At 43.1% G+C, this 25,005-nt stretch overlaps 1 protein-coding gene and 1 pseudogene across 3 annotated transcripts in view; both read right to left on the reverse strand.

The window, feature by feature from the left end:
* CARF (calcium responsive transcription factor) overlaps positions 1 to 25,005 on the reverse strand; it is a 120,422-nt gene that overhangs the window by 73,194 nt on the left and 22,223 nt on the right. For all 3 annotated transcript variants that reach the window (XM_083154081.1, XM_083154082.1, XM_083154080.1), the window contains exons 4-5: positions 22,093 to 22,189; positions 16,739 to 16,868 (exon numbers count right to left, since the gene is read on the reverse strand). In XM_083154081.1, coding sequence (XP_083010207.1) covers positions 16,739 to 16,868; positions 22,093 to 22,189 — 227 coding nt within the window. The remainder of the gene's footprint in view (positions 1 to 16,738; positions 16,869 to 22,092; positions 22,190 to 25,005) is intronic.
* LOC146025352 (5S ribosomal RNA) lies at positions 17,459 to 17,577 on the reverse strand (annotated as a pseudogene).

Consider the following 25,005-nt stretch of genomic DNA (forward strand, 5'->3'; position numbering starts at 1 on the left):
TGTTCATTTAATACAGCACGGGACACATTCCTACCTAAATCGGGGAAAGTTGACTGTGAATATATTGGAGTGTGGTTTCCAGCTACTATTGTATCATTATTCTTGATATTGTTTTTATATGTATATCTTTGTTATATGCTCTTTTTTATAAAAAATTAAATATATTAATACATAATACATTTAATTAAATTGATACAGCTGTGTGGCGCTCTCTCTTAAAAAGGAATATATGTGTGATTATAATTTCGCACATAATTATATACAACTTTTTTTAATTCTTTAAAGTTCCTCTTCCCTGCCTAGGTGTTGCGGTCTGCTGTGGTGTTTCTAGCACACGTCTGGTTTGCATATCAGTGCTGATATACATACCACACTGTGATAGAAGCACTACAACAGACAGCGACACCCCAGGCAGGGAAGAGGAACTGCATATGGGTTTTCAAAGATGACGGGTGCTAGAATTACCACTATTTGGTGTAAAGTCTGGGGGGTTCCAGCAGCCCATACAAAGACCCTGAATTCCCCTGTGACACGAGAGAACCTGTAAAAGGTGCACAGGGCTCAGTGAAAAGTGTCATTTAATTTTTTTTTTTTTTTTTTAAATGCAATGATTTTTATTGTAAATGTTGTAAAATATACAAAAGTGAAAAAAATAAATAAAAAGGTAATAAAAAAGAAAATAAATAAAACAGATGCTCAAGTGTATTCATTATCGGATCATGGTGTAAAGTGACCACTACGCTCTACACAAGATGTGTCTCTCTTCTGCACGGATCACTAGCTCCCATTCACTATTACAGGACTTTCATCGGGCTGCTCCCATCCTATGGAATGCCCTTCCATGCACATTAAGACTCTCCACCAGTCTCCAAACTTTCAAGCGTTCCCTGAAAACTCACTTCTTCAGGCAAGCCTATCATATTTAAGTTATACATGCATAACCCTCTGAGGCACTTATGTATTATATAGCTTTCCTTCTGGACTTGTAACTTGGTGGGACTGCTCTGCTATTACTTGTGCCTGTCCTTGTGTTTCCCTCCTATATCCCTATAGACTGTCAGCTTGCAGCAGGGCCCTCCTACCTCCAAGTCTGTCAGTTGTTACCCAGTTTGTCTTATCACTGTTTACTATTGTAAAGCGCAACGGAATCTGCTGCACTATATAAGACACTGTAACGGAATCTGCTGCGCTATATAAGACACTGTAATGGAATCTGCTGCGCTATATAAGACACTGTAACGGAATCTGCTGCGCTATATAAGACACTAACACAATCTGCTGCGCTATATAAGACACTGTAACGGAATCTGCTGCGCTATATAAGACACTGTAACGGAATCTGCTGCGCTATATAAGACACTGTAACGGAATCTGCTGCGCTATATAAGACACTGTAACGGAATCTGCTGCGCTATATAAGACACTGTAACGGAATCTGCTGCGCTATATAAGACACTGTAACGGAATCTGCTGCGCTATATAAGACACTGTAACGGAATCTGCAGCGCTATATAAGACGCTGTAACGGAATCTGCAGCGCTATATAAGACGCTGTAACGGAATCTGCTGCGCTATATAAGACGCTGTAACGGAATCTGCTGCGCTATATAAGACGCTGTAACGGAATCTGCTGCGCTATATAAAACGCTGTAACGGAATCTGCTGCACTATATAAGAAACTGTAACGGAATCTGCTGCGCTATATAAGACACCGTAACGGAATCTGCTGCGCTATATAAGACACCGTAACGGAATCTGCTGTGCTATATAAGACACCGTAACGGAATCTGCTGCGTTATATAAGACACTGTAACGGAATCTGCTGCGCTATATAAGACACTGTAACGGAATCTGCTGCCCTATATAAGACCCTGTAACGGAATCTGCTGCGCTATATAAGACCCTGTAACGGAATCTGCTGCGCTATATAAGACCCTGTAACGGAATCTGCTGCGCTATATAAGACACTGTAACGGAATCTGCTGCGCTATATAAGAAACTGTAACGGAATCTGCTGCGCTATATAAGACACTGTAACGGAATCTGCTGCGCTATATAAGACACTGTAACGGAATCTGCTGCGCTATATAAGACACTGTAACGGAATCTGCTGCGCTATATAAGACACTGTAACGGAATCTGCTGCGCTATATAAGACACTGTAACGGAATCTGCTGCGCTATATAAGACACTGTAACGGAATCTGCTGCGCTATATAAGACACTGTAACGGAATCTGTAGCGCTATATAAGACGCTGTAACGGAATCTGCTGCGCTATATAAGACGCTGTAACGGAATCTGCTGCGCTATATAAGATGCTGTAACGGAATCTACTGCGCTATATAAGACGCTGTAACGGAATCTGCTGCGCTATATAAGACCCTGTAACGGAATCTACTGCGCTATATAAGACTCTGTAACGGAATCTGCTGCGCTATATAAGACGCTGTAACGGAATCTGCTGCGCTATATAAGACGCTGTAACGGAATCTGCTGCGCTATATAAGACCCTGTAACAGAATCTGCTGCGCTATATAAGACTCTGTAACGGAATCTGCTGCGCTATATAAGACGCTGTAACGGAATCTGCTGCGCTATATAAAACACTGTAACGGAATCTGCTGCGCTATATAAGACACTGTAACGGAATCTGCTGCACTATATAAGAAACTGTAACGGAATCTGCTGTGCTATATAAGACACTGTAACGGAATCTGCTGCGCTATATAAGACACCGTAACGGAATCTGCTGTGCTATATAAGACACCGTAACGGAATCTGCTGCGTTATATAAGACACTGTAACGGAATCTGCTGCGCTATATAAGACCCTGTAACAGAATCTGCTGCGCTATATAAGACCCTGTAACGGAATCTGCTGCGCTATATAAGACACTGTAACGGAATCTGCTGCGCTATATAAGAAACTGTAACGGAATCTGCTGCGCTATATAAGACGCTGTAACGGAATCTGCTGCGCTATATAAGACACTGTAACGGAATCTGCTGCGCTATATAAGACACTGTAACGGAATCTGCTGCGCTATATAAGACACTGTAACGGAATCTGCTGCGCTATATAAGACACTGTAACGGAATCTGCTGCTATATAAGACGCTGTAACAGAATCTGCTGCGCTATAAAAGACACTGTAACAGAATCTGCTGCTGAATAAGACACTGTAACGGAATCTGCTGCGTTATATAAGACACTGTAACAGAATCTGCTGCGCTATATAAGATACTGTAACGGAATCTGCTGCTATATAAGACGCTGTAACAGAATCTGCTGCGCTATATAAGACACTGTAACGGAATCTGCTGCTATATAAGACGCTGTAACAGAATCTGCTGCGCTATATAAGACGCTGTAACGGAACCTGCTACGCTATATAAGACACTGTAACGGAATCTGCTGCTATATAAGACACTGTAAATAAATAAATAAATATACAGGGTGTTTGTACATGTTAACTTATATATCAAAAGAGTACATAGTATGAGACAATGGGGGAGCATAAAAAGAAAGTAAGTGGACAGTAAGCGCATAGGTACATAAGGACGGTGGTCAGCTGAGGGCTGCATAGATGAGTTGGGTTACAGGGAATTATGAGTAGACCAGACAGCTTGGAACTTATGGACGGCTTTCCTGGCCAGATCTGTACATTTCTCATGAGCAATAGTATCATTAACTGAGAAAAAAGATTGGAGTCACTTGCGCTAATTAAATATGAGCAGCTCAAATAATGGTGAAAAAAGAGAAAAAAATTCCCTTTTATTTCCCTGTAATGAATTAGAAAAAATATTGAGCGCTGGTGAAAGGGGAGCAAAAAAAAAATAAATAAATAAAAAAAAAATTGGGTATAGAGGTGGAGGGATAAAGTATAGGAGGAGAGAGATACAAAGTGGCACCTGTAAAGAAACGGGATTAGTGAAAAGATGTTTACGCTCCTTTGCAGGAGTGAGGTGAAAGTCCGTTCGGGAAAACCTGTAAAACTGTCCCTACCTCTATCCTAGCGCTGACGTGCAGGCTGCAGCGTGGAAGGAGCGAGCGGCAGAGATGTGAAAGCCGCGTCTGAGTGAGCTCCGTTGCTGTAGCGTGTCAGCGCGTCCCGTAGCGTCCCGTCTTCACTGATGGTATTCTTAGCGGGGTCGGGGCTGGAGAGCGGGGTGGTGATGTGTGGAATTCCTCTTCTGAACGGGCAGCAGGATCAACGCGTTTCATGCGCAAAGCGCACTTTTTCAAGATGAAGTCTGCTGGGCACTGTTGACTCTTTTAAAAGAAGCTTTATTGGTAAAAACGGATGTGGTCATCCACATTTGGTGGGAACCACATTGCCAGGTTCCATTTTGGAAACTTGAGCAAGTAAAAGATATAGTTGGTTAAAAAATTTTGCAACAGTGTTTAATAATAATGAAACACTTTGTGTAGTAAAAAGTATTAAGTTAAAAATTTACACAATTCAATATGGGTGCCAGAAAAATAGGATCATTAGATGCAAGAAGAGAAAAAAATGGGGAGAAAAGAGAAAAAAAAAAAAAAAAAGGGATTGTTACAAAAAAGCATTAAGCTCGAAATCTATGTTTAAGCCTTTTGGCTGGAGGCTTTGTAGTTCGAAGATGCAGGGGACCTCAAACTATTTTGCTCTGGGACCCCATCAGACAATGAAAATAATTACAGGACCCCAGCAAGTTACTGCAGAAGGCCATCACATCACATGTGTAGTCAGCAGACAGGACATACATGGCACAGTAGCATTATAGAGGCTGAAACAATTGGAGGAGTCTAAAATAACAGACAATTCAACAGATTTTTCAGAAAAGTCATCAGCCTGATGGTCATCAACATGGAGTCGCGACCCCATGCTGAGCAGGTAGGGACCCACTTTGGGGTCAGGACCCACAGTTTGAGAACCACTGGAAGATCCATTTGGACTCAATTTGTTTTAAATGTCGAATGTGATCTCCGCCTCTCCAGCTGGGTTGTACTTTTTGGATTCCCATAAAAGTTAGTCCCTTGGGATTTTTATCATGGCAAGTGAGAAAATGATTAGAGAGACTATGTGTAGATATGCCTCTTTTGATGTTATAGATGTGCTCGGAGGTCCTTATTTTCAATTGTCTCTTTGTCTGTCCGACATACTGAAATCCACATGTACATTGAAGAAGATAAATAACACCTTCTGAGTCGCAGGAGATAAACTCTTTTATTTTGTATTCTTTTTTGGTGCTATTAGAAAGGAAATTTATAACCGGTTTTGTTGAGGTTCTTCCCTCATTCTTGCATGCTCTACATTTTAGGCAGTAATGGAAACCTTTCGTTCTTGTTTGTTCTTCATTGTCTGTTGGATTGATGGTGCTGGTGACTAGTTCTTGTCTCAGATTTCGGGCTTTTTTGTAAATGATCCTTGGTTTGTTTTGAAGGTATGGTTGTAGATCTTCGTCAAGCTGTAAAATGTGCCAGTTTCTTTGTAAAATCTGTTCAAAGGCCTTATGGTTACTGTTAAATTGAGTTATGAAAGAAAGTTTAGGTTGGTCTTTTTCTTTATTGTGGGTTTTGTATTTTAGTATGGTTTTACGGTCAAGTTTGGCAACGGATTCAAGTTGGGTTTTTAGTACTTCTTCTTTATATCCTTTTTGGATGAAATTATTTGTCATGGTCATGGTCTGGAAAGTGGATGTGTTTGTGCAGTTCCGTCGGATTCTTTTATACTGACCGAGGGGAATGTTTTTGATCCAAGTTGAATGGTGATTGCTTTGTACTGGTAAGATGTTATTGCAGTCAACGGGTTTAGTGTAAGTTTCTGTGATGAGAAGATTATTTTCTATGGAAATGGTAAGATCTAGGAATGTGACGCTCTGTTTGCTTGTTGTAGTGGTGAACTGGAGGTTGAGGCTGTTGTTATTGAGATGTTATTTGAACTCTTCTAACTCCTCTTCTGATCCTCCCCAGACAAAAAACACATCATCGATGTATCGTTTCCATAGAATAATGTTCTCCAGATGTCGGTTATTGGACCAAATTGTATCGTCCTCCCATTTTGCGACAAACAGATTAGCGTATGAAGGTGCGAAGGGGGTCCCCATCGCGGTTCCGCATACTTGAATATAAAATTCGCCTCCATTCCAGAAATAATTATGTTGTAATATGTATTTGATGCCCTCCATGATGAAGACGACTTGTCGGTTTGGTAGTGATGATTTTGTAAGAAAATGATTAGTGTGGTCACAGCCCTCCTGGTGCCTGATTGACGTATAGAGCGATGTGACATCACTTGTTCCCAGTATATTGTGACTTTTCCACTCCAGGGTGTCCAGTATCTGTAAAATGTGGATGGTGTCTTTGAGAAAACTGTGTTGTTTTGAAACTAGGGGTTGTAAAAATGAGTCTATGTAAACTGAGAGGTTGGATGATATAGAATTTAAACCAGAGACTATCGGGCGTCCGGGGGGATTGGTGAGGTGTTTATGAATTTTGGGCAAACAATAAAAAGTCGGAATTTTCGGATGTTTCACCAGAATAAAATCATATTCATTCTTATTAATGAGACCCAGAAGAATAGCTTCATTAAGCATAGAAATTAATTTGTTTTGATATATGGTAGTAGGATCTGTCGGGAGAATTTTATAGGTGGTGGTGTCGGACAGCAATCTATTTATCTCTTCTTCATATTTTATTTTATCAAGAAGTACTATGCCCCCGCCTTTGTCGGCGGGTTTGATGATAATAGTGTTGTCTTCTTTCAAAGATTTAAGCGCCTGTCTTTCTTTTTGTGAGAAATTTATTTTTCTTTTTTGTTTATCTGGAAGATTGAGTATTTCTTTTTCTATTGCTTTTTGGAAAGTTTCTATCGGGCCGCTCTTGCAGAAGGTGGGATTGAAAGTGGAGGCTGGTTTGAATTTAGTCTGTATAGTGGGTTCTTTTACTGATTGTGGCTCTGTTTTTTTGGAAAAGAATTTTTTTATGTTGAGTTTTCTGATGAATTTGTGCGTGTCCACATATAGGTCGAATTTATTTGCAGATGAATCTGGTGCGAATTTCAGTCCTTTCTTTAGGACTGTCTGTTCCTCAATGGTGAGTGTGCGACTGCTAAGGTTGAAGATGGTGGTTGCTGATGTATCATCTATGTTTGACTTCTTCTTTTTTCCACCTCTGCAGCCTCTGCGTCGCGTTCTGTGTAATTGCGCTGTTTCTTGTTTCTTGGGGTGTAGTCTGGAGGTTTCTTCATGTCTCGGCCGTGTTCCAAAAAATGAGGGTCGACAGGCTCATCTTCACTGTCTTCTTCTGATTCTTCCAGATGTAGACGTTTAGTGGAGATCTTTTTCCTGACTGCTTGTGTCTCAGTTGGTCTGGATGAAATTTTCTGTAGAAGTGACGTGAATTCTTGTTTTTGTTCGGTGATAGCATCTTGCTTCCCCTGTTGAAATGATGTTTTTGCTAATGCATCTGCATAGGTGAAGTTCCTCTTGTTGTATGATGGATAGGTTCTTTGTCCATTGTTTGGGGTGTTTTTCAGTAATGGTTCTCTTCTTTGGTATATTTGTTTATGTTGGAGGATGGGTTGATTTTGGCATCTTTGTGAATAGAGTTGTGGTTTTCTGTAAGTGTCTTTTCGTTGGTTGTGATGATAGGTTTCATTATGATGCATCTGTGTTTTGGATTTGAATTGCCTCTTTTCTTCCTTGGGATACAGGGATACTTCCTTCAGATCTCTTTGGAATTTCCTTTGTTTTGTTAAAGTGATGTCCTGTTCCACTTTGGTGATCTTGTCATTTGTCATCTTTATTAGATTCTTAAAATCTTCCATTGTCGATAATGATTCGAAACGTTTTTCATAGACAGCGATGTCTTCATTGATTTTAGTTAGACTCTCAGATCTGTCTTTTATAATGAGTTTAATAAGATCTGTGGCACATTTGTCAAGAATCTCATTCCAATCTTTATGAAAGGAGGGCATGACAGGGTCAAAGGTGACATTTTTTGAGATTCTTAGCCCTCTTGGAATGAGGCTATTTTCTATGTATTTTTTTAGGGTAGTAATCTCCCACCATTGTCTTGCCTCTTGTCCATAGAGTTTCTCTAATTTGAGAAACTGTGTTTGGAATCCGTCGTCGTTGTTAATGGGTACTGACGGAATGTTATTTTTTGAGAAAATATTTTCAATATTGTTCCGTTGTTGTTGGTAATTTAAATGGATTGATTTGTAGTGGGTCATGGTTTTAAAAAAGTAGCAGTGAATAAGCGAGATACTGAGAAAAAAGATTGGAGTCACTTGCGCTTAAATCTTTGAAAGAAGACAACACTATTATCATCAAACCCGCCGACAAAGGCAGGGGCGTAGTACTTCTTGATAAAATAAAATATAAAGAAGAGATAAATAGATTGCTGTCCGACACCACCACCTATAAAATTCTCCCGACAGATCCTACTACCATATATCAAAACAAATTAATTTCTATGCTTAATGAAGCTATTCTTCTGGGTCTCATTAATAAGAATGAATATGATTTTATTCTGGTGAAACATCCGAAAATTCCGACTTTTTATTGTTTGCCCAAAATTCATAAACACCTCACCAATCCCCCCGGACGCCCGATAGTCTCTGGTTTAAATTCTATATCATCCAACCTCTCAGTTTACATAGACTCATTTTTACAACCCCTAGTTTCAAAACAACACAGTTTTCTTAAAGACACCATCCACATTTTACAGATACTGGACACCCTGGAGTGGAAAAGTCACAATATACTGGGAACAAGTGATGTCACATCGCTCTATACGTCAATCAGGCACCAGGAGGGCTGTGACCACACTAATCATTTTCTTACAAAATCATCACTACCAAACCGACAAGTCGTCTTCATCATGGAGGGCATCGAATACATATTACAACATAATTATTTCTGGAATGGAGGCGAATTTTATATTCAAGTATGCGGAACCGCGATGGGGACCCCCTTCGCACCTTCATACGCTAATCTGTTTGTCGCAAAATGGGAGGACGATACAATTTGGTCCAATAACCGACATCTGGAGAACATTATTCTATGGAAACCATACATCGATGATGTGTTTTTTGTCTGGGGAGGATCAGAAGAGGAGTTAGAAGAGTTCAAACAACATCTCAATAACAACAGCCTCAACCTCCAGTTCACCACTACAACAAGCAAACAGAGCGTCACATTCCTAGATCTTACCATTTCCATAGAAAATAATCTTCTCATCACAGAAACTTACACTAAACCCGTTGACGGCAATAACATCTTACCAGTACAAAGCAATCACCATTCAACTTGGATCAAAAACATTCCCCTCGGTCAGTATAAAAGAATCCGACGGAACTGCACAAACACATCCACTTTCCTCAAGCAAGGACAGACCATGACAAATAATTTCATCCAAAAAGGATATAAAGAAGAAGTACTAAAAACCCAACTTGAATCCGTTGCCAAACTTGACCGTAAAACCATAGTAAAATACAAAACCCACAATAAAGAAAAAGACCAACCTAAACTTTCTTTCATAACTCAATTTAACAGTAACCATAAGGCCTTTGAACAGATTTTACAAAGAAACTGGCACATTTTACAGCTTGACGAAGATCTACAACCATACCTTCAAAACAAACCAAGGATCATTTACAAAAAAGCCCGAAATCTGAGACAAGAACTAGTCACCAGCACCATCAATCCAACAGACAATGAAGAACAAACAAAAACGAAAGGTTTCCATTACTGCCTAAAATGTAGAGCATGCAAGAATGAGGGAAGAACCTCAACAAAACCGGTTATAAATTTCCTTTCTAATAGCACCAAAAAAGAATACAAAATAAAAGAGTTTATCTCCTGCGACTCAGAAGGTGTTATTTATCTTCTTCAATGTACATGTGGATTTCAGTATGTCGGACAGACAAAGAGACAATTGAAAATAAGGACCTCCGAGCACATCTATAACATCAAAAGAGGCCTATCTACATATAGTCTCTCTAATCATTTTCTCACTTGCCATGATAAAAATCCCAAGGGACTAACTTTTATGGGAATCCAAAAAGTACAACCCAGCTGGAGAGGCGGAGATCACATTCGACGTTTAAAACAAATTGAGTCCAAATGGATCTTCGAACTACAAAGCCTCCAGCCAAAAGGCTTAAACATAGATTTCGAGCTTAATGCTTTTTTGTAACAATCCCTTTTTTTTTTTTTTCTCTTTTCTCCCTTTCTCCCCATTTTTTTCTCTTCTTGCATCTAATGATCCTATTTTTCTGGCACCCGTATTGAATTGTGTACATTTTTAACTTAATACTTTTTACTACAAAAAGTGTTTCATTATTATTAAACACTGTTGCAAAATTTTTTAACCAACTACAGTATATCTTTTACTTGCTCAAGTTTCCAAAATGGAACCTGGCAATGTGGTTCCCACCAAATGTGGATGACCACATCCGTTTTTACCAATAAAGCTTCTTTTAAAAGAGTCAACAGTGCCCAGCAGACTTCATCTTGAAAAAGTGCGCTTTGCGCATGAAACGCGTTGATCCTGCTGCCCGTTCAGAAGAGGAATTCCACACATCACCACCCCGCTCTCCAGCCCCAACCCCGCTAAGAATACCATCAGTGAAGACGGGACGCTACGGGACGTGCTGACACGCTACAGCAACGGAGCTCACTCAGACGCGGCTTTCACATCTCTGCCGCTCGCTCCTTCCACGCTGCAGCCTGCACGTCAGCGCTAGGATAGAGGTAGGGACAGTTTTACAGGTTTTCCCGAACGGACTTTCACCTCACTCCTGCAAAGGAGCGTAAACATCTTTTCACTAATCCCGTTTCTTTACAGGTGCCACTTTGTATCTCTCTCCTCCTATACTTTATCCCTCCACCTCTATACCCAATTTTTTATTTTTATTTTTTTATTTTATTTTTTTTTTTGCTCCCCTTTCACCAGCGCTCAATATTTTTTCAGTATCATTAACTGATTGTGTGGTAGGGAAATTTTGGTACTTGTGTATTTTGGCGGCACCCATCGCATCGCATACCATAACGCATACGATGGTATGCGATGCAACGCGATATCGTTCAATAGTGTACGATGGCATACAATTTTCAAATTGTATGCCATTGTACATGGCATACAATGCCATACGATGCGATTAAACACTGTATAAGCACCCTAATGGGTGCTTATACAATGTTAAGCACCCTTATGGGTGCTTACAGTGTTAAATGCACCCCCACGCCACCCCCCCACTATAAACGTGAACCCGAAGCGTGGCGAGCGCAGCGAGCCCGCGAGGGGCGGCGGTACACGTCCTACGACCTTTTCATACCCCCACTATCCACGTCGGCGTGGAGTTGAGAATATAATAGTGTGGCGAGTGCAGCGAGCCACCGAGCCCGAAGCGTGGCGAGCGCAAGCGGATACCTGTGAAGCCCGCGAAGGGACGCGTTTACCTGTGAAGGTATCCGCGTCCGCTCGCCACGCTTCGGGCTCGGTGGCTCGCTGCGCTCGCCACACTATTCTATTCTCAACTCCACGCCGACGTGGATAGTGGGGGTATGAAAAGGTCATAGGACGCGCACCGCCTGCGCTAGCCACGCTTCGGGTTCACGTTTATAGTGGGGGGGTGGCGTGGGGGTGCATTTAACATTGCAAGCACCCATTAGGGTGCTCAAAAGCACCCTCTAGGGTGCTTATATGATTTTTCATCGTATAGGGGGTCAAAATCGCGTTGCATCGCATGCCATCGGGTACATGACATGCAATGCGATACGTTCATCGTACGATGCACATCGGGGGCGCCGCTATAATACACAAGTACCGAAATTTTGGCAATACACACTATAGGCGCGTACACACAGGGCAATATGTTGCTGGCAATCATATTGCTTAGTGTCCCGTTTTCATCTGCGACCAGAGATGGTCGCAGATGAAAATGTCACACTGCCAGGAGAAGAGGCAGTGGAAGTCGCTGGTCGGAGGAGCAAGCTCCTCCGACCGGCGACCATTCAGGGGCTGAAAACGGGAGCGCGCACCTGGCGACTTATCGCTGGTGCACACTCCAATCGCTGGCAATATGGTCGCTCAGTGACCATATTGCCAGTGATAAGTGTACCGTGTGATAAATGTATCATATAGCGCCTAGTTGGTAAATCTAGAGTCCTCCTCTAAGGCAGCCAATAAGCATACTGCAGGCAAAAGAACGTCTCTCCGGATGCCTGTGTTTATGATAATATCGATAACTCCCGACCAGAATGCCGCTATATGGGAACATGACCAGAGTAGGTGACAAAAGGAGCCATCTAATGTACCACATTAAGGGCATGTTGGAGCAGATATACTACCTAAGTAATGTAGTTTGTCTGGTGTGTAATAAACTCCCCATTTAGCCCAGACAGGAGTAACTTGTAATGAACTAAATCAGGGAGACAAAGGGGGTTGTATAATGAAGTTTCCGGGTCCCAACCCTGACCATCCATCAAGACATGAACCTGCTTCCAGACCAAGATTGCTTGTCTGATCAAAGGGACAGTAGTAAAGATGGTGTTGGCACTAAGGAGGAGCTGTAGGGGGGAAAGAGTAGGGCGAATCTGCGAGAGGAGTTGAAAATACAAAGTAGAAGGGTCACAGTTATTTAATCACTGCCAAATAAACATCAGTTGATCAGCATAGTAGTAGGTCCTAAACGCCGGGAGTCCCAAACCACCTCTTCTGTCTCTAGGACATGTCAGGACATTCATGGGCCCAAATTAGGGAGTAAAGTAAACCGTTAATTACAAGGGAAAAAGTTCTGAGGAATGTATAACCGGGGATTGTTGTAGTACAGAAAGTAGTTTGGGCTTGAAAATCATTTTAATTAAGTTCACCCTTCCTGTCAAGGTTAAAGGTAATTTAGTCCATGAGCGCACCCTGGAGCGGAGAAGCATAATAAAAGGGTCAAGGTTCAAGGGTATAAATTGACGATGATCATTAGAAATGAAAATACCCAGGTATTTGTAAGAGTCAGACCATTGTAAAGGTAACGAGACCTCAGGAGTGGGCGGATACTTCACAGACACATCAAAGGGGACACTCGTACCGAGCCCTGACCAGTTGAGGGGCCCCAAAGCTTTGAGGAACTCAGGGTCTTTAAGCATGACTGCCTAATCACCTGTCTGGCTACCCATACTAATGAGTTTAATGACACAACACACCAAACCACACAACGCTGTGCCCTCCCATCTGCCCTTCCCTATTATATTGCATTGTGAATATTAATTATCTGTTTATTTATATTAATAAAAAAATACATTCAATATGCAATGTAATAACAATCCACCTTCGGTGTTGGGGGGCCTCAGAGATATCAGTGTTCCGGGCCCCAAGATTTCTGTTGCCGGCCCTGCCCTAGCGCACTACCGGGACTCTCTATGTGGCATTTCTGCAGGACAGACTCGGGCTGTAGCCTCCTGGGCAAGTCAGTTTCTGTTTGCCTGATGCGTCCAGGACTATGTTGGGGATGCTGTGGCCGGCACTGAGTGGTCTGCACTTGTTACAGTAAGTGGCTGTACAGGAATTGTTCAAAAGCTGTATTTTAGTGTTAGTGTTCCTGCACATTACAGTCAAAGGCTAAGCACACAGTCAAATAAAACCCTTATAATGACACATGTTTTCACAATTCTTAACAGTCTTTCAACTGAACAATCAGGTTGCTGTAGCAGGTAAATAAGCTAAACTACCCTGTTTCCATAACTTTACCTTTCAACCAGTCCCAAATGTGACTTTCCCTCTACCCATCTGTCTACACCTTCTTCCCCTCCACCCATCTGTATGTGCCCCCTCCCCTCCACCCATCTGTCTGTGCCCCCTTTCCCTCCACCCTTGCCCCTTCCCCTCCACTCATCTGCCTCCTTCCTCTCCACCTGTCGACTGTGCCCCCTTCTCCTTTACCCATAAAGAGCCACAGCTCGAAACGCGTTGGCAGGAGGACATTGCCTTTTAATCTGCAAGTGAGTGAGGTGAAGGTTGGAGAAAAGGTAAGATCCCACCACATAACATCTGGGTGTATACCGGTATCACACTGTGGATCGAGACCGGATCTCCTTACCTCCCTCATTTCACCGAAAGAGTAAAGGAGTTATATATATTTTAATGTAAAAATTTTTTTAACTTTTGGACATGTACTACTTATGAAATAAATATATACTTATTATAAGAGAAGTACACACCATTCTTTTCCTCTACATGATTGAGGATAATTGAAAGAAACCTTTCAAGGAGTGTCATCGCTTAATACTTCGTGAGTATGGGTACGCACCCATCATTTGGAAAAGATACCTTTATATATGTACCTTACAACATCTCACTGTAAGTAAGGTATGCCCCCTTGCTGACGGTGGATGTTTCTCTAAAACACCTTGTACAAAAGAGTAGATCATCACATCCCTCTTTTTTTTGTCAAAATCTTGTCTTTTCATGTTATCTACTCCATTGAGAGACGATTAAGAAAGTATCAGAAGTCGAAAGAGATTTCCATGAGAAGATAAGTATTTATTCTTTTTTTCATTCAGCGCCACTTTTTTCAAAACCCCACCCCCGCATTTTGTCACTTGTATTAATGGATCAATAGGGATTGATCCACGGGTTTGAAAATAAAGGCAGCAGAATTTTTGGAGCGCCCCACTTCGATTCCACTTTTCCAGAAAAATTGTTCCTTTACCCATCTGTCTGCACCCCCTTCCCTTTCATCCGTCTGTCTGTGCCCCTTCCTCAACACCCATCCGTCTGCGCCCCATCCCCTCCACCCATCTGCCTGTGCTCCCTTCCACTCAACCTTTTCCCCTTCTCCTCCACCCATCTGCGTGTGCCTCCTTCTCCTCATACCTGTCCACCTGTGCCCCCCTTCCATTCCACCCGTCTGCATGTGCCCCCTTCCCCTCCACCCTTTCCACCTGTGCCCCCTTCCCCTTTTACATATTTGCCTGTGCCCCCCTTGTCTCCACCCATCCGCCTTTGCCTCCTTACCCCCTGTTCACCTATGCCCCCTTACCCCACGTCCACCTATGCCCCTGAAACCTTCTCTTCCTTAATACTCTTTCTCTCTCGTATCACTGACACCCTCTCTTCCTCTTTCTCTCCCTGCAACTCTTTCCTCATACTCTGTCCTTTTCTCCCTGAGACTCTCTCACTCCCATTTGCAGCCTTCTCTTTTGCATCTCCCTACCCCCTGATACCCTCCCTCTGTCCCTCTGATGTCCTTTCTCTCTCATCCATTTCTACCCGAAATCCCTCTCTTTCTTTTCCTTCCCTCTTTTTTCATGAACCCTCTTTCTCTCTAACTCCCATCTGTCTCCTATTCTCCTAAAGGGCATTGTACTGATAAAGGATAGGGTAGGGGCAGAGGGGGGCCCTTTTAAAATTTTGCTAAGGGGCCCACAAAGTTCTAGTTACGCTTAGGGCCGGCTCTGTGCATCATATTTAATAAAGTGGTGGTGATGGGGAGCACCAACAAAAATCTTGCCCCCGGGTGCCTGGGCCGAACTTACGCCACTGAGAGGGCTGATTGCAACAATGCAGTAGGTGTTATAAGCAACTAAACAAGAGACTGTAAAGACTGATGCAACAATGCATAAGGTGTTATTAACAATGAAGCAAGAGACTGTTTATAAATAAAGGTGCAACAATGCATAGGATGTTATAAGCAACATATGTAAATGCTCTGCAGTGTGAATAATGCAACAACGACAAGGTTAGGACCGGCCTGAGTGGAAGCTTTACACCAGGATCTGAGCTGCAGGGGAGCTGGGACAAACTGGAGCTATGGCAAGGTCTCTGACATGCAGGTACACCACAGCTGACAGGTTAAACAGGAACAGGAACTATCAGTGCAGCTGTAGCAACCCTAAGCTTTAATGGATAACAGGAGACGCTGCTTGTACCTGACATTCCCGTTGCCAGGCAGCCGGCGGCCCTGAGCGCCCGGCATCAGCCTGTTGCTAGGTGCCAGGTCGAGACCAGCAGCACATGCGCTCAGCGTCATCCAGACACCAGGCGGGGAACAGGAGGTTCAGCATCCCAGTTACCAGGCAATGGCCGGGACACGCACCTGACAGTTCCAATGCACAGTCCCATGCACCTCGGATAGAATCTGGAGCTTGGACCTTTAAGCCAGACTTGGACCGCCCTACCGGAGGTGGGGAGCAGGGTCGCATGATACATTGCAGTAGTTTATGGCCAGTTTAAGTGTCCCCCAGACTGGATGTATGAGAATGTGTCTTTGTAGTGTGCAGTTTGGATTTTCACCTTTTTATAAATTAGGATGAGCTTATAATAATATCATGCACAATAAGACTCTCCGCTAGCCTCCAAACTTTCAAGCGTTCCCTGAAAACTCACCTCTTCAGGCAAGCCTATAATATTTAAGTTCTACACGCATAACCCTCTGAGGCACTTTTGTATTATATAGCTTCCCTTCTGGACGTGTAACTTGTTGGGACTGCTATGCTATTACTGATGCCTGTCCTTGTGTTTCCCTCCTATATCCCTATAGATTGTAAGCTTGCAGCAGGGCCCTCCTACCTCCAAGTCTGTCTGTTACCCAGTTTGTATTATCACTGTCTACTATTGTAAAGCGCAACGGAATCTGCTGCGCTATATAAGAAACTGCAAATAAATAATAAATAAATATTGAGAAATCTTTACAAATCTATTAGGATTGTTACTAATCATTGGACTTGGGATGCTAAACAGGGACTTTTTATACTACCTGGTAGGTGACTTCTTTGACACAGCGAGTGACGTGTTGGAGTGAATGATTAAGCTGCTTGTGTTTTCTGGCATAGCACTCTCCGATCCAGTATCCAAGTTGCCACTGGACGTGTTCAGTTCTACAGGCTCTGTAATATATATATAAAAACAGATGTTAAACAATTTCCCTGACATAGCAGCAATATGCCTGACTCCCTGACATAGCCGTGTTCTCACTGACATAGTCGCGATCTCCTTGACTTCCTGACATAGCCCTGTTCTCTATAACAAGAAGTCTGGAGATGACTCAAAGGGAACCCGACAAGGCTTTTTGGGGCACACTTATAAACAATATGAAAATGAAATGATGTCTACATATTAAGATGTAACTTTTAATGGTTCAACACTTAAAATAAAGGTTTGATTCTTCCCTCCACTTTGAAGGAATAAATCAGAAAAAAACCCAGTTCAGTAGTGGGTTTGTAAGTACATGCAGCGAAAATTTCTTTATACATAAACTGTTCCTCTAAAAATACATGAAGGATCAATATTTTGACATCCGAATTGTTTATCGTAGAGGAAAATAACAGTTAAGTTGGCGCAGGACACACCTCCTTATTGCAAGGAATTGGTGATGGGGGACAGTGGACAGAGGATCAGGAAATAAGGTGAGAGGAGGGAGAGAAAAAATAACGGTCATGCATAACTCCCACAGCGTATTTGCTTCTGCTGTTATGATGAGCTACAGCACCGGCTATTCCCTGTTAGTTCCCCAGACAGGTACTAGGTCGGCCCATCACTGTTTAGCTTCTGGGTTCGGCTGGTACCAGGCGGTTTCAGTGAGGTATGGCTGTAGAATAATCATAGCTCATCATAACAGCAGAAGCAAATACGCTGTGGGAGTTATGCATGACCGTTATCTTTTCTCTCCCTCCTCTCACCTTATTTCCTGATCCTCTGTCCCCCATCACCAATTCCTTGCAATAAGGAGGTGTGTCCTGCACCACCATAACTGTTATTTTCCTCTACGATAAACAATTCGGATGTCAAAATATTGATCCTTCATGTATTTTTAGAGGAACAGTTTACGTATAAAGAAATTTTCGCTGCATGTACTTACAAACCCACTACTGAACTGGGTTTTTTTCTGATTTATTCCTTCAAAGTGGAGGGAAGAATCAAACCTTTATTTTAAGTGTTGAACCATTAAAAGTTACATCTTATTATGTAGACATCATTTCATTTTCATATTGTTTATAAGTGTGCCCCAAAAAGCCTTGTCGGGTTCCCTTTGAGTCATCTCCAGACTTCTTGTTACAGTTCAACTATTGAACTCCATTTTGGGAGCACCACCAACCACAGACCAAAGCCGTTAAATCTTATAACAGAGCAACAGTGTTTATGTTGGTAATTACATATTCCTACCTACTACCTATACCAGTGCCAATCCAACCCAACCCCAAAAAAGTTGATAGCCCTGTTCTCCCTGACATAGTCGCGATCTCCTTGACTCCCTGACATAGCAGTGTTCTCCCTGACATAGTAGCGATCTCCTTGACTCCCTGACATGGCCGTGTTCTCCCTGACATAGTCGCGATCTCCTTGACTCCGACATAGCCATCTTCTTCCTGATATAGTTGCGATCTCCTTGACTCCCAGACATAGCCGTGTTCTCCCTTACATAGTCACAATCTTCTTGACTCCCTGACATAGCAATGTTCTCCCAGACATAGTCGCGATCTCCTTGACATAGCCGTGTTCTCCCTGACATAGTCATGATCTCCGTGACTCCGACATAGCCATGTTCTCCCTGACATAGTTGCGATCTCCCTGACATAGTCATGATCTCCTTGACTCCCTGACATAGACATGTTCTCCCTGACATAGTCATGTTCTCCCTGACATAGTCGCGATCTCCTTGACTCCCTGACATAGTTGTGATCTCCTTGACTCCCTGACATAGCCATGTTCTCCCTGACATAGCCGTGTTCTCCCTGACATAGTTGCGATCTCCTTGACTCCCTGACATAGCCGTGTTCTCCCTGACATAGTCGCGATCTCCTTGACATAGACGTGTTCTCCCTGACATAATCGCAATCTCCTTGACTCCGACATAGCCATCTTCTCCCTGACATAGTCGCAATCTCCTTGACATAGACGTGTTCTCCCTGACGTAGATGTGTTCTCCCTGACATAATCGCGATCTCTTTGACTCCCTGACATAGCCATGTTCTCCCTGACATAGTTGCAAACTCCTTGACATAGCTGTGTTCTCCCTGACATAGCCATGTTCTCCCTGACATAGGCCCGATCTCCGTGACTCCGACATAGCCATGTTCTCCCTGATATAGTTGCGATATCCTTGACTCCGTGACATAGCCGTGTTCTCCCTGACATAGTCGCGATCTCCTTGACTCCCTGACATAGGCGTGTTCTCCCTGACATAGTCGCAATATCCTTGACTCCCTGACATAGCCATGTTCTCCCTGACATAGTCGCAATATCCTTGACTCCCTGACATAGCCGTGTTCTCCCTGACATAGTCGCAATCTCCTTGACTCCCTGACAAAGCCGTGTTCTCCCTGACATAGTCGCGATATCCTTGACTCCCTGACATAGCCGTGTTCTCCCTGACATAGTCGCGATATCCTCGACTCCCTGACATAGCCGTGTTCTCCCTGACATAGTCGCAATCTCCTTGACTCCCTGACAAAGCCGTGTTCTCCCTCACCTAGTCACGATCTCCTTGATTCCATGACATAGCCGTGTTCTCCCTTACATAGTCACGATCTTCTTGACTCCCTGACATAGCCATGTTCTCCCTTACATAGTCACGATCTTCTTGACTCCCTGACATAGCCATGTTCTCCCTTAAATACAGTAGTCGCAATCTCCTTGACTCCCTGACATAGCCGTGTTCTCCCTGACATAGTCGCGATCTCCTTGATTCAGCCGTGTTCTCCCTGACATAGTCGCGATCTCCTTGACACCCTGACAAAGCCGTGTTCTCCCTCACCTAGTCACGATCTCCTTGATTCCATGACATAGCCGTGTTCTCCCTGACATAGTCGCGATCTTCTTGACTCCCTGACATAGCCATGTTCTCGCCGACATAGTCGCGATCTCCTTGACTCCCTGACATAGGCGTGTTCTCCTTGACATAGTTGCGATCTCCTTGACTCCGACATAGCCATGTTCTCCCTGATATAGTTGCGATCTCCCTGACTCCCAGACATAGCCGTGTTCTCCCTGACATAGTCGCGATCTCCTTGACATAGACGTGTTCTCCCTGACATAGACGTGTTCTCCCTGACATAATCGCGATCTCCTTGACTTCATAACATAGCAATGTTCTCCCTGACATAGTTGTAATCTCCTTGACTCCATGACATAGTCGTGTTCTCCCTGACATAGTCGCGATCTCCTTGACTCCCTGACATAGACGTGTTCTCCCTGACATACAGTAGTCGCTATCTCCTTGACTCCCTGACATAGCCGTGTTCTCCCTGACATATTCGCGATCTCCTTGACTCCCTGACATAGGCGTATTCTCCCTGACATAGTCGTGATCTCCTTGACTCCCTGACATAGCCGTGTTCTCCCTGACATAGTCGCGATCTCCTTGACTCCCTGACATAGCCGTGTTCTCCCTGGCATAGTCACGATCTCCTTGACTCCCTGACAAAGCCGTGTTCTCCCTTACATAGTCACGATCTTCTTGACTCCCTGACATAGCCATGTTCTCCCTTACATAGTCACGATCTTCTTGACTCCCTGACATAGCCATGTTCTCCCTGACATAGTCGCGATCTCCTTGACATAGCTGTGTTCTCCCTAACATAGCCGTGTTCTCCCTGACATAGTCGTGATCTCCGTGACTCCGACATAGCCATGTTCTCCCTGACATAGTCGCGATCTCCTTGACTCCCTGACATAGCCGAGTTTTCCTTTACATAGTCGCGATCTCCTTGACTCCCTGACATAGCCTTGTTCTCCATGACATAGTCGCGATCTCCTTGACTCCCTGACATAGCCGTGTTCTCCCTGACATAGCCCCGATCTCCTTGACTCCCTGACATAGCCGTGTTCTCCCTGACATAGTTGCGATCTCCTTGACTCAGCCGTGTTGTCCCTGACATAGTCGCAATCTCCTTGACTCCCTGACATAGCCTTGTTCTCCCTGACATAGTCGCGATCTCCTTGACTCCCTGACATAGCCGTGTTCTCCCTGACATAGTCCCGATCTCCTTGACTCCCTGACATAGCCGTGTTCTCCCTGACATAGTCGCAATCTCCTTGACTCCCTGACATAGCAGCGATTTTCATGACAGTCCAGCAATCTCCCAGAGATAGCAGCAATCTCTGTGACACAGCAGCAATCTCCTTATATATACGGTATGTCCTATCTCCACTGTAACTATGCACTTCCCGATGCCTGGGCCACACACACCCACACACACACACACACAGAGAGCTGGTCACAGACTCAAATCAATCATGTGGGGTGCCCCCAAGTTACTGCACTGAGAGGAACCCTGCAGGAGAGATCTGGGATCTGACAAACTGCAGGAAGAACCATAGATTACATCCGCTAATACTTCTTATGAATGCTACACTATCCCTGTGGGTAGCTGTATGAATCAGTGATAAGAGTGTAGAAGTTACCATGGCAACCAATCAGCTTTGAAGAGACATTCATTAAATGCATGCTAAATTATACATAGCAGCTGATTGGTTGCCGTAGCTCACTTCTCCACTTCTATCACTGCTTCATACATCTACCTCTTGTTGCTCATTAGCTGTGCCTAAATGTTCATAGGATGGAGGTGTCCTAGCCCCTACAGGTAGTCGGAAACCACCCATTTGCTGCTGCTGTACAGAGCTCCTACCCTCTGAGCCAGAACCACTGCACCCTGAGAAAGCAGTAGATCAGATTCTGCAAGAGCACTATGTGGGCACATAATAGATACCCAAAAATGGCCAGACCTATGGGGAACAGGACTGCACCGACTGAGGATGCCGGCTCTCAGGATATGACTTCCTCTGGTCACAGCGCTGTTTCATGCCTGGAAAAGTGAACTACAGAGAATGACTGAAGCTCATGAGAAAGCTCAGGTGTAGATGTATGAAGCAGTGATGAGGGAGGAGAAGTGATAAAGTGCCTGGTACTTATCACCGGACAATCAGCTCCTGACTGTTAAGTAACAGATGGATTTAAAAGGGACAGTTTGGAGCTGATTGGCCGGTGATAAAGTACCAGGCACTTTATGATTTATCCTCCCTTATCACTGCTTCATACATCTACCCCTCAGTTCAGGGATTATTGTGACACGACAGCTCTCCACTCTGGTGGTGCCTGTTCTTCTTACTTACCAATCCCCTGAGGGATGAGCAGCTGGGCCGTGCCAGACTGGGGGGAAGGAATGACATGGAACACTTGCCCACTTTCCGACTCACTGGTTAATATCATCTTTAAAAGACAGAAAAACAAAGTAAAAGTGATTCAAATATTGCAATACACAGCTTATACTAATACAATCATTATCCTCTGCGTAGGCCTAATCATTATCCTCTGCGTAGGGATATCATTATCCTCTGCGTAGGCCTAATCATTATCCTCTGCGTAGGCCTAATCATTATCCTCTGCGTAGGCCTAATCATTATCCTCTGCGTAGGCCTAATCATTATCCTCTGCGTAGGCCTAATCATTATCCTCTGCGTAGGCCTAATCATTATCCTCTGCGTAGGCCTAATCATTATCCTCTGCGTAGGCCTAATCATTATCCTCTGCGTAGGCCTAATCATTATCCTCTGCCTAGGCCTAATCATTATCCTCTGCGTAGGCCTAATCATTATACTCTGCGTAGACCTAATCATTATCCTCTGCGTAGGGATATCATTATCCTCTGCGTAGGCCTAATCATTATCCTCTGCGTAGGCCTAATCATTATCCTCTGCGTAGGCCTAATCATTATCCTCTGCGTAGGCCTAATCATTATCCTCTGCGTAGGGATATCATTATCCTCTGCGTAGGGATATCATTATCCTCTGCGTAGGCATAATCATTATCCTCTGCGTAAACCTAATCATTATCCTCTGCGTAGGCCTAATCATTATCCTCTGCGTAGACATAATCATTATCCTCTGCGTAGGCCTAATCATTATCCTCTGCGTAGGCCTAATCATTATCCTCTGCGTAGGCCTAATCATTATCCTCTGCGTAGGGTAATCATTATCCTCTGCGTAGGCATAATCATTATCCTCTGCGTAAACCTAATCATTATCCTCTGCGTAAACCTAATCATTATCCTCTGCGTAGGCCTAATCATTATCCTCTGCGGCCTTTGTAGCGCTGGTGCTACTGCTGCATATATAACTAACCAGCGTTTTTTGAAGGGGAAGAAGGAAATATTTGGAAGTAAAGGGCAATATCAAAGTGGATGAACTATTAAATAAAATAATATATATATATTTTTAATGTAATTTAGTTTGATTGAAAACTGATACAGACAGTGTAGGATATTAAGGGCCTTATTCTAGTTCACTCTTTCTGACAAAATCCTTCTTAGATGGACAAAACCATGTGTACTGCAGGTGGGGCAGATGTAACTTGTGCAGAGAGAATTCGATTTGGGTGGGGTTTTACTTCAAAGTGAGATCTATATTGCAGTGTAAAAATAAAGCAGTCAGTATTTACCCTGCACAGAAACAAAATAACTCACCCAAATCTAATTATCTCTGCACATTTTACATCTGCCCCCTGCAATGCACATGGTTTTGTCCATCTAAGAAGGATTTTGTCAGAAAGAGTAAACTAGAATAAGGCCCTAAGTCTCATTGTCTAGAACATATGGGTCTAGATCAAAAGCAAAATAAGGATCCAGGATAAGAGGAAGTACGGATGGTGTAATGGTTAGCATTATTGCCTCACAGCGCTGAGGTCATGGGTGTGATAACCCTAACCCTAACTGTGTGTAGTTTGTATAATCTCCCCATAATTGCATGGGTTTCCTCCGGGTATTCCAGTTTCCTTCCACATTCAAAAAATATACTGGTATGATAATGGTCTCCTAACAAATTAATCCTAGAAGGTCTATGTGTGCGTGTGCATGTGGTAGGCAATATAGATTGCAAGCTCCACTGGGGTAGGGACTGATGTTCAAGTATTCTGTGTAAAGCGCTGCGGAATATGTATGCGCTATATAATAGCTGGTAATCATATTCTCTACACAGCGCTGCAGAATATTTGTGCGCTATATAATAACTGGTAATAATAATCTTTGTACAGGGCTGCGGAATAGGTGTGCACTATATAAATAACTGGTAATAATAATCTCTGTACAGCGCTACGGAATATGTGGGTGCTATATAATAACTGGTAATAATAATAATTGTACAGCGCTGCGGAATATGTGTGCACTATATAAATACTGTAACTGGTAATAGTCTCTGTACAGGGCTGCAGAATATGTGTGCGCTATATAATAACTGGTAATAATAGTCTCTGTACAGCGCTGTGGAATATGTGTGCGCTATATAAATAACTAGTGATAATATTCTCTGTACAGCGCTGTGGAATATGTGTGTGCTACATAATAACTGGTAATAATATTCTCTGTACAGCGCTGCGGAATATGTGTGCCCTATATAAATAACTGGTAATAATATCCTCTGTACAGCGCTGCGAAATATGTGTGCCCTATATAATAACTGGTAATAATAGTCTCTGTACAGCGCTGCGGAATATGTGTGCACTATATAATAACTGGTAATAATAGTCTCTGTACAGCGCTGCGAAATATGTGTGCCCTATATAATAACTGGTAATAATATTCTCTGTACATCGCTGCGGAATATGTGTGCGCTATATAATAACTGGTAATAATACGCTCTGTACAGCGCTGCGGAATATGTGTGCGCTATATAATAACTGGTAATAATACTCTCTGTACAGTGCTGCAGAATATATGGGGGCGATATAATAACTGGTAATAATAGTCTCTGTACAGGGCTGCGGAATATGTGTGCGCTATATAAATAACTGGTAATAATATTCTCTGTACAGCACTGCGGAATATGTGTGCGCTATATAAAAACTGGTAATAATAGTCTCTGTACAGCGCTGCGGAATATGTGTGCGCTATATAATAACTGGTAATAATAAACTCTGTACAGCGCTGTGGAATATGTGTGCGCTATATAATAACTGGTAATAATAGTCTCTGTACAGCGCTGTGGAATATGTGTGCGCTATATAAATAACTACTCTATATAGAATTATTATTT

Source organism: Crinia signifera, chromosome 7 (genome assembly GCF_055691185.1).
Source record: "Crinia signifera chromosome 7, ASM5569118v1, whole genome shotgun sequence".
Classification (NCBI taxonomy): Eukaryota; Metazoa; Chordata; class Amphibia; order Anura; family Myobatrachidae; genus Crinia; species Crinia signifera.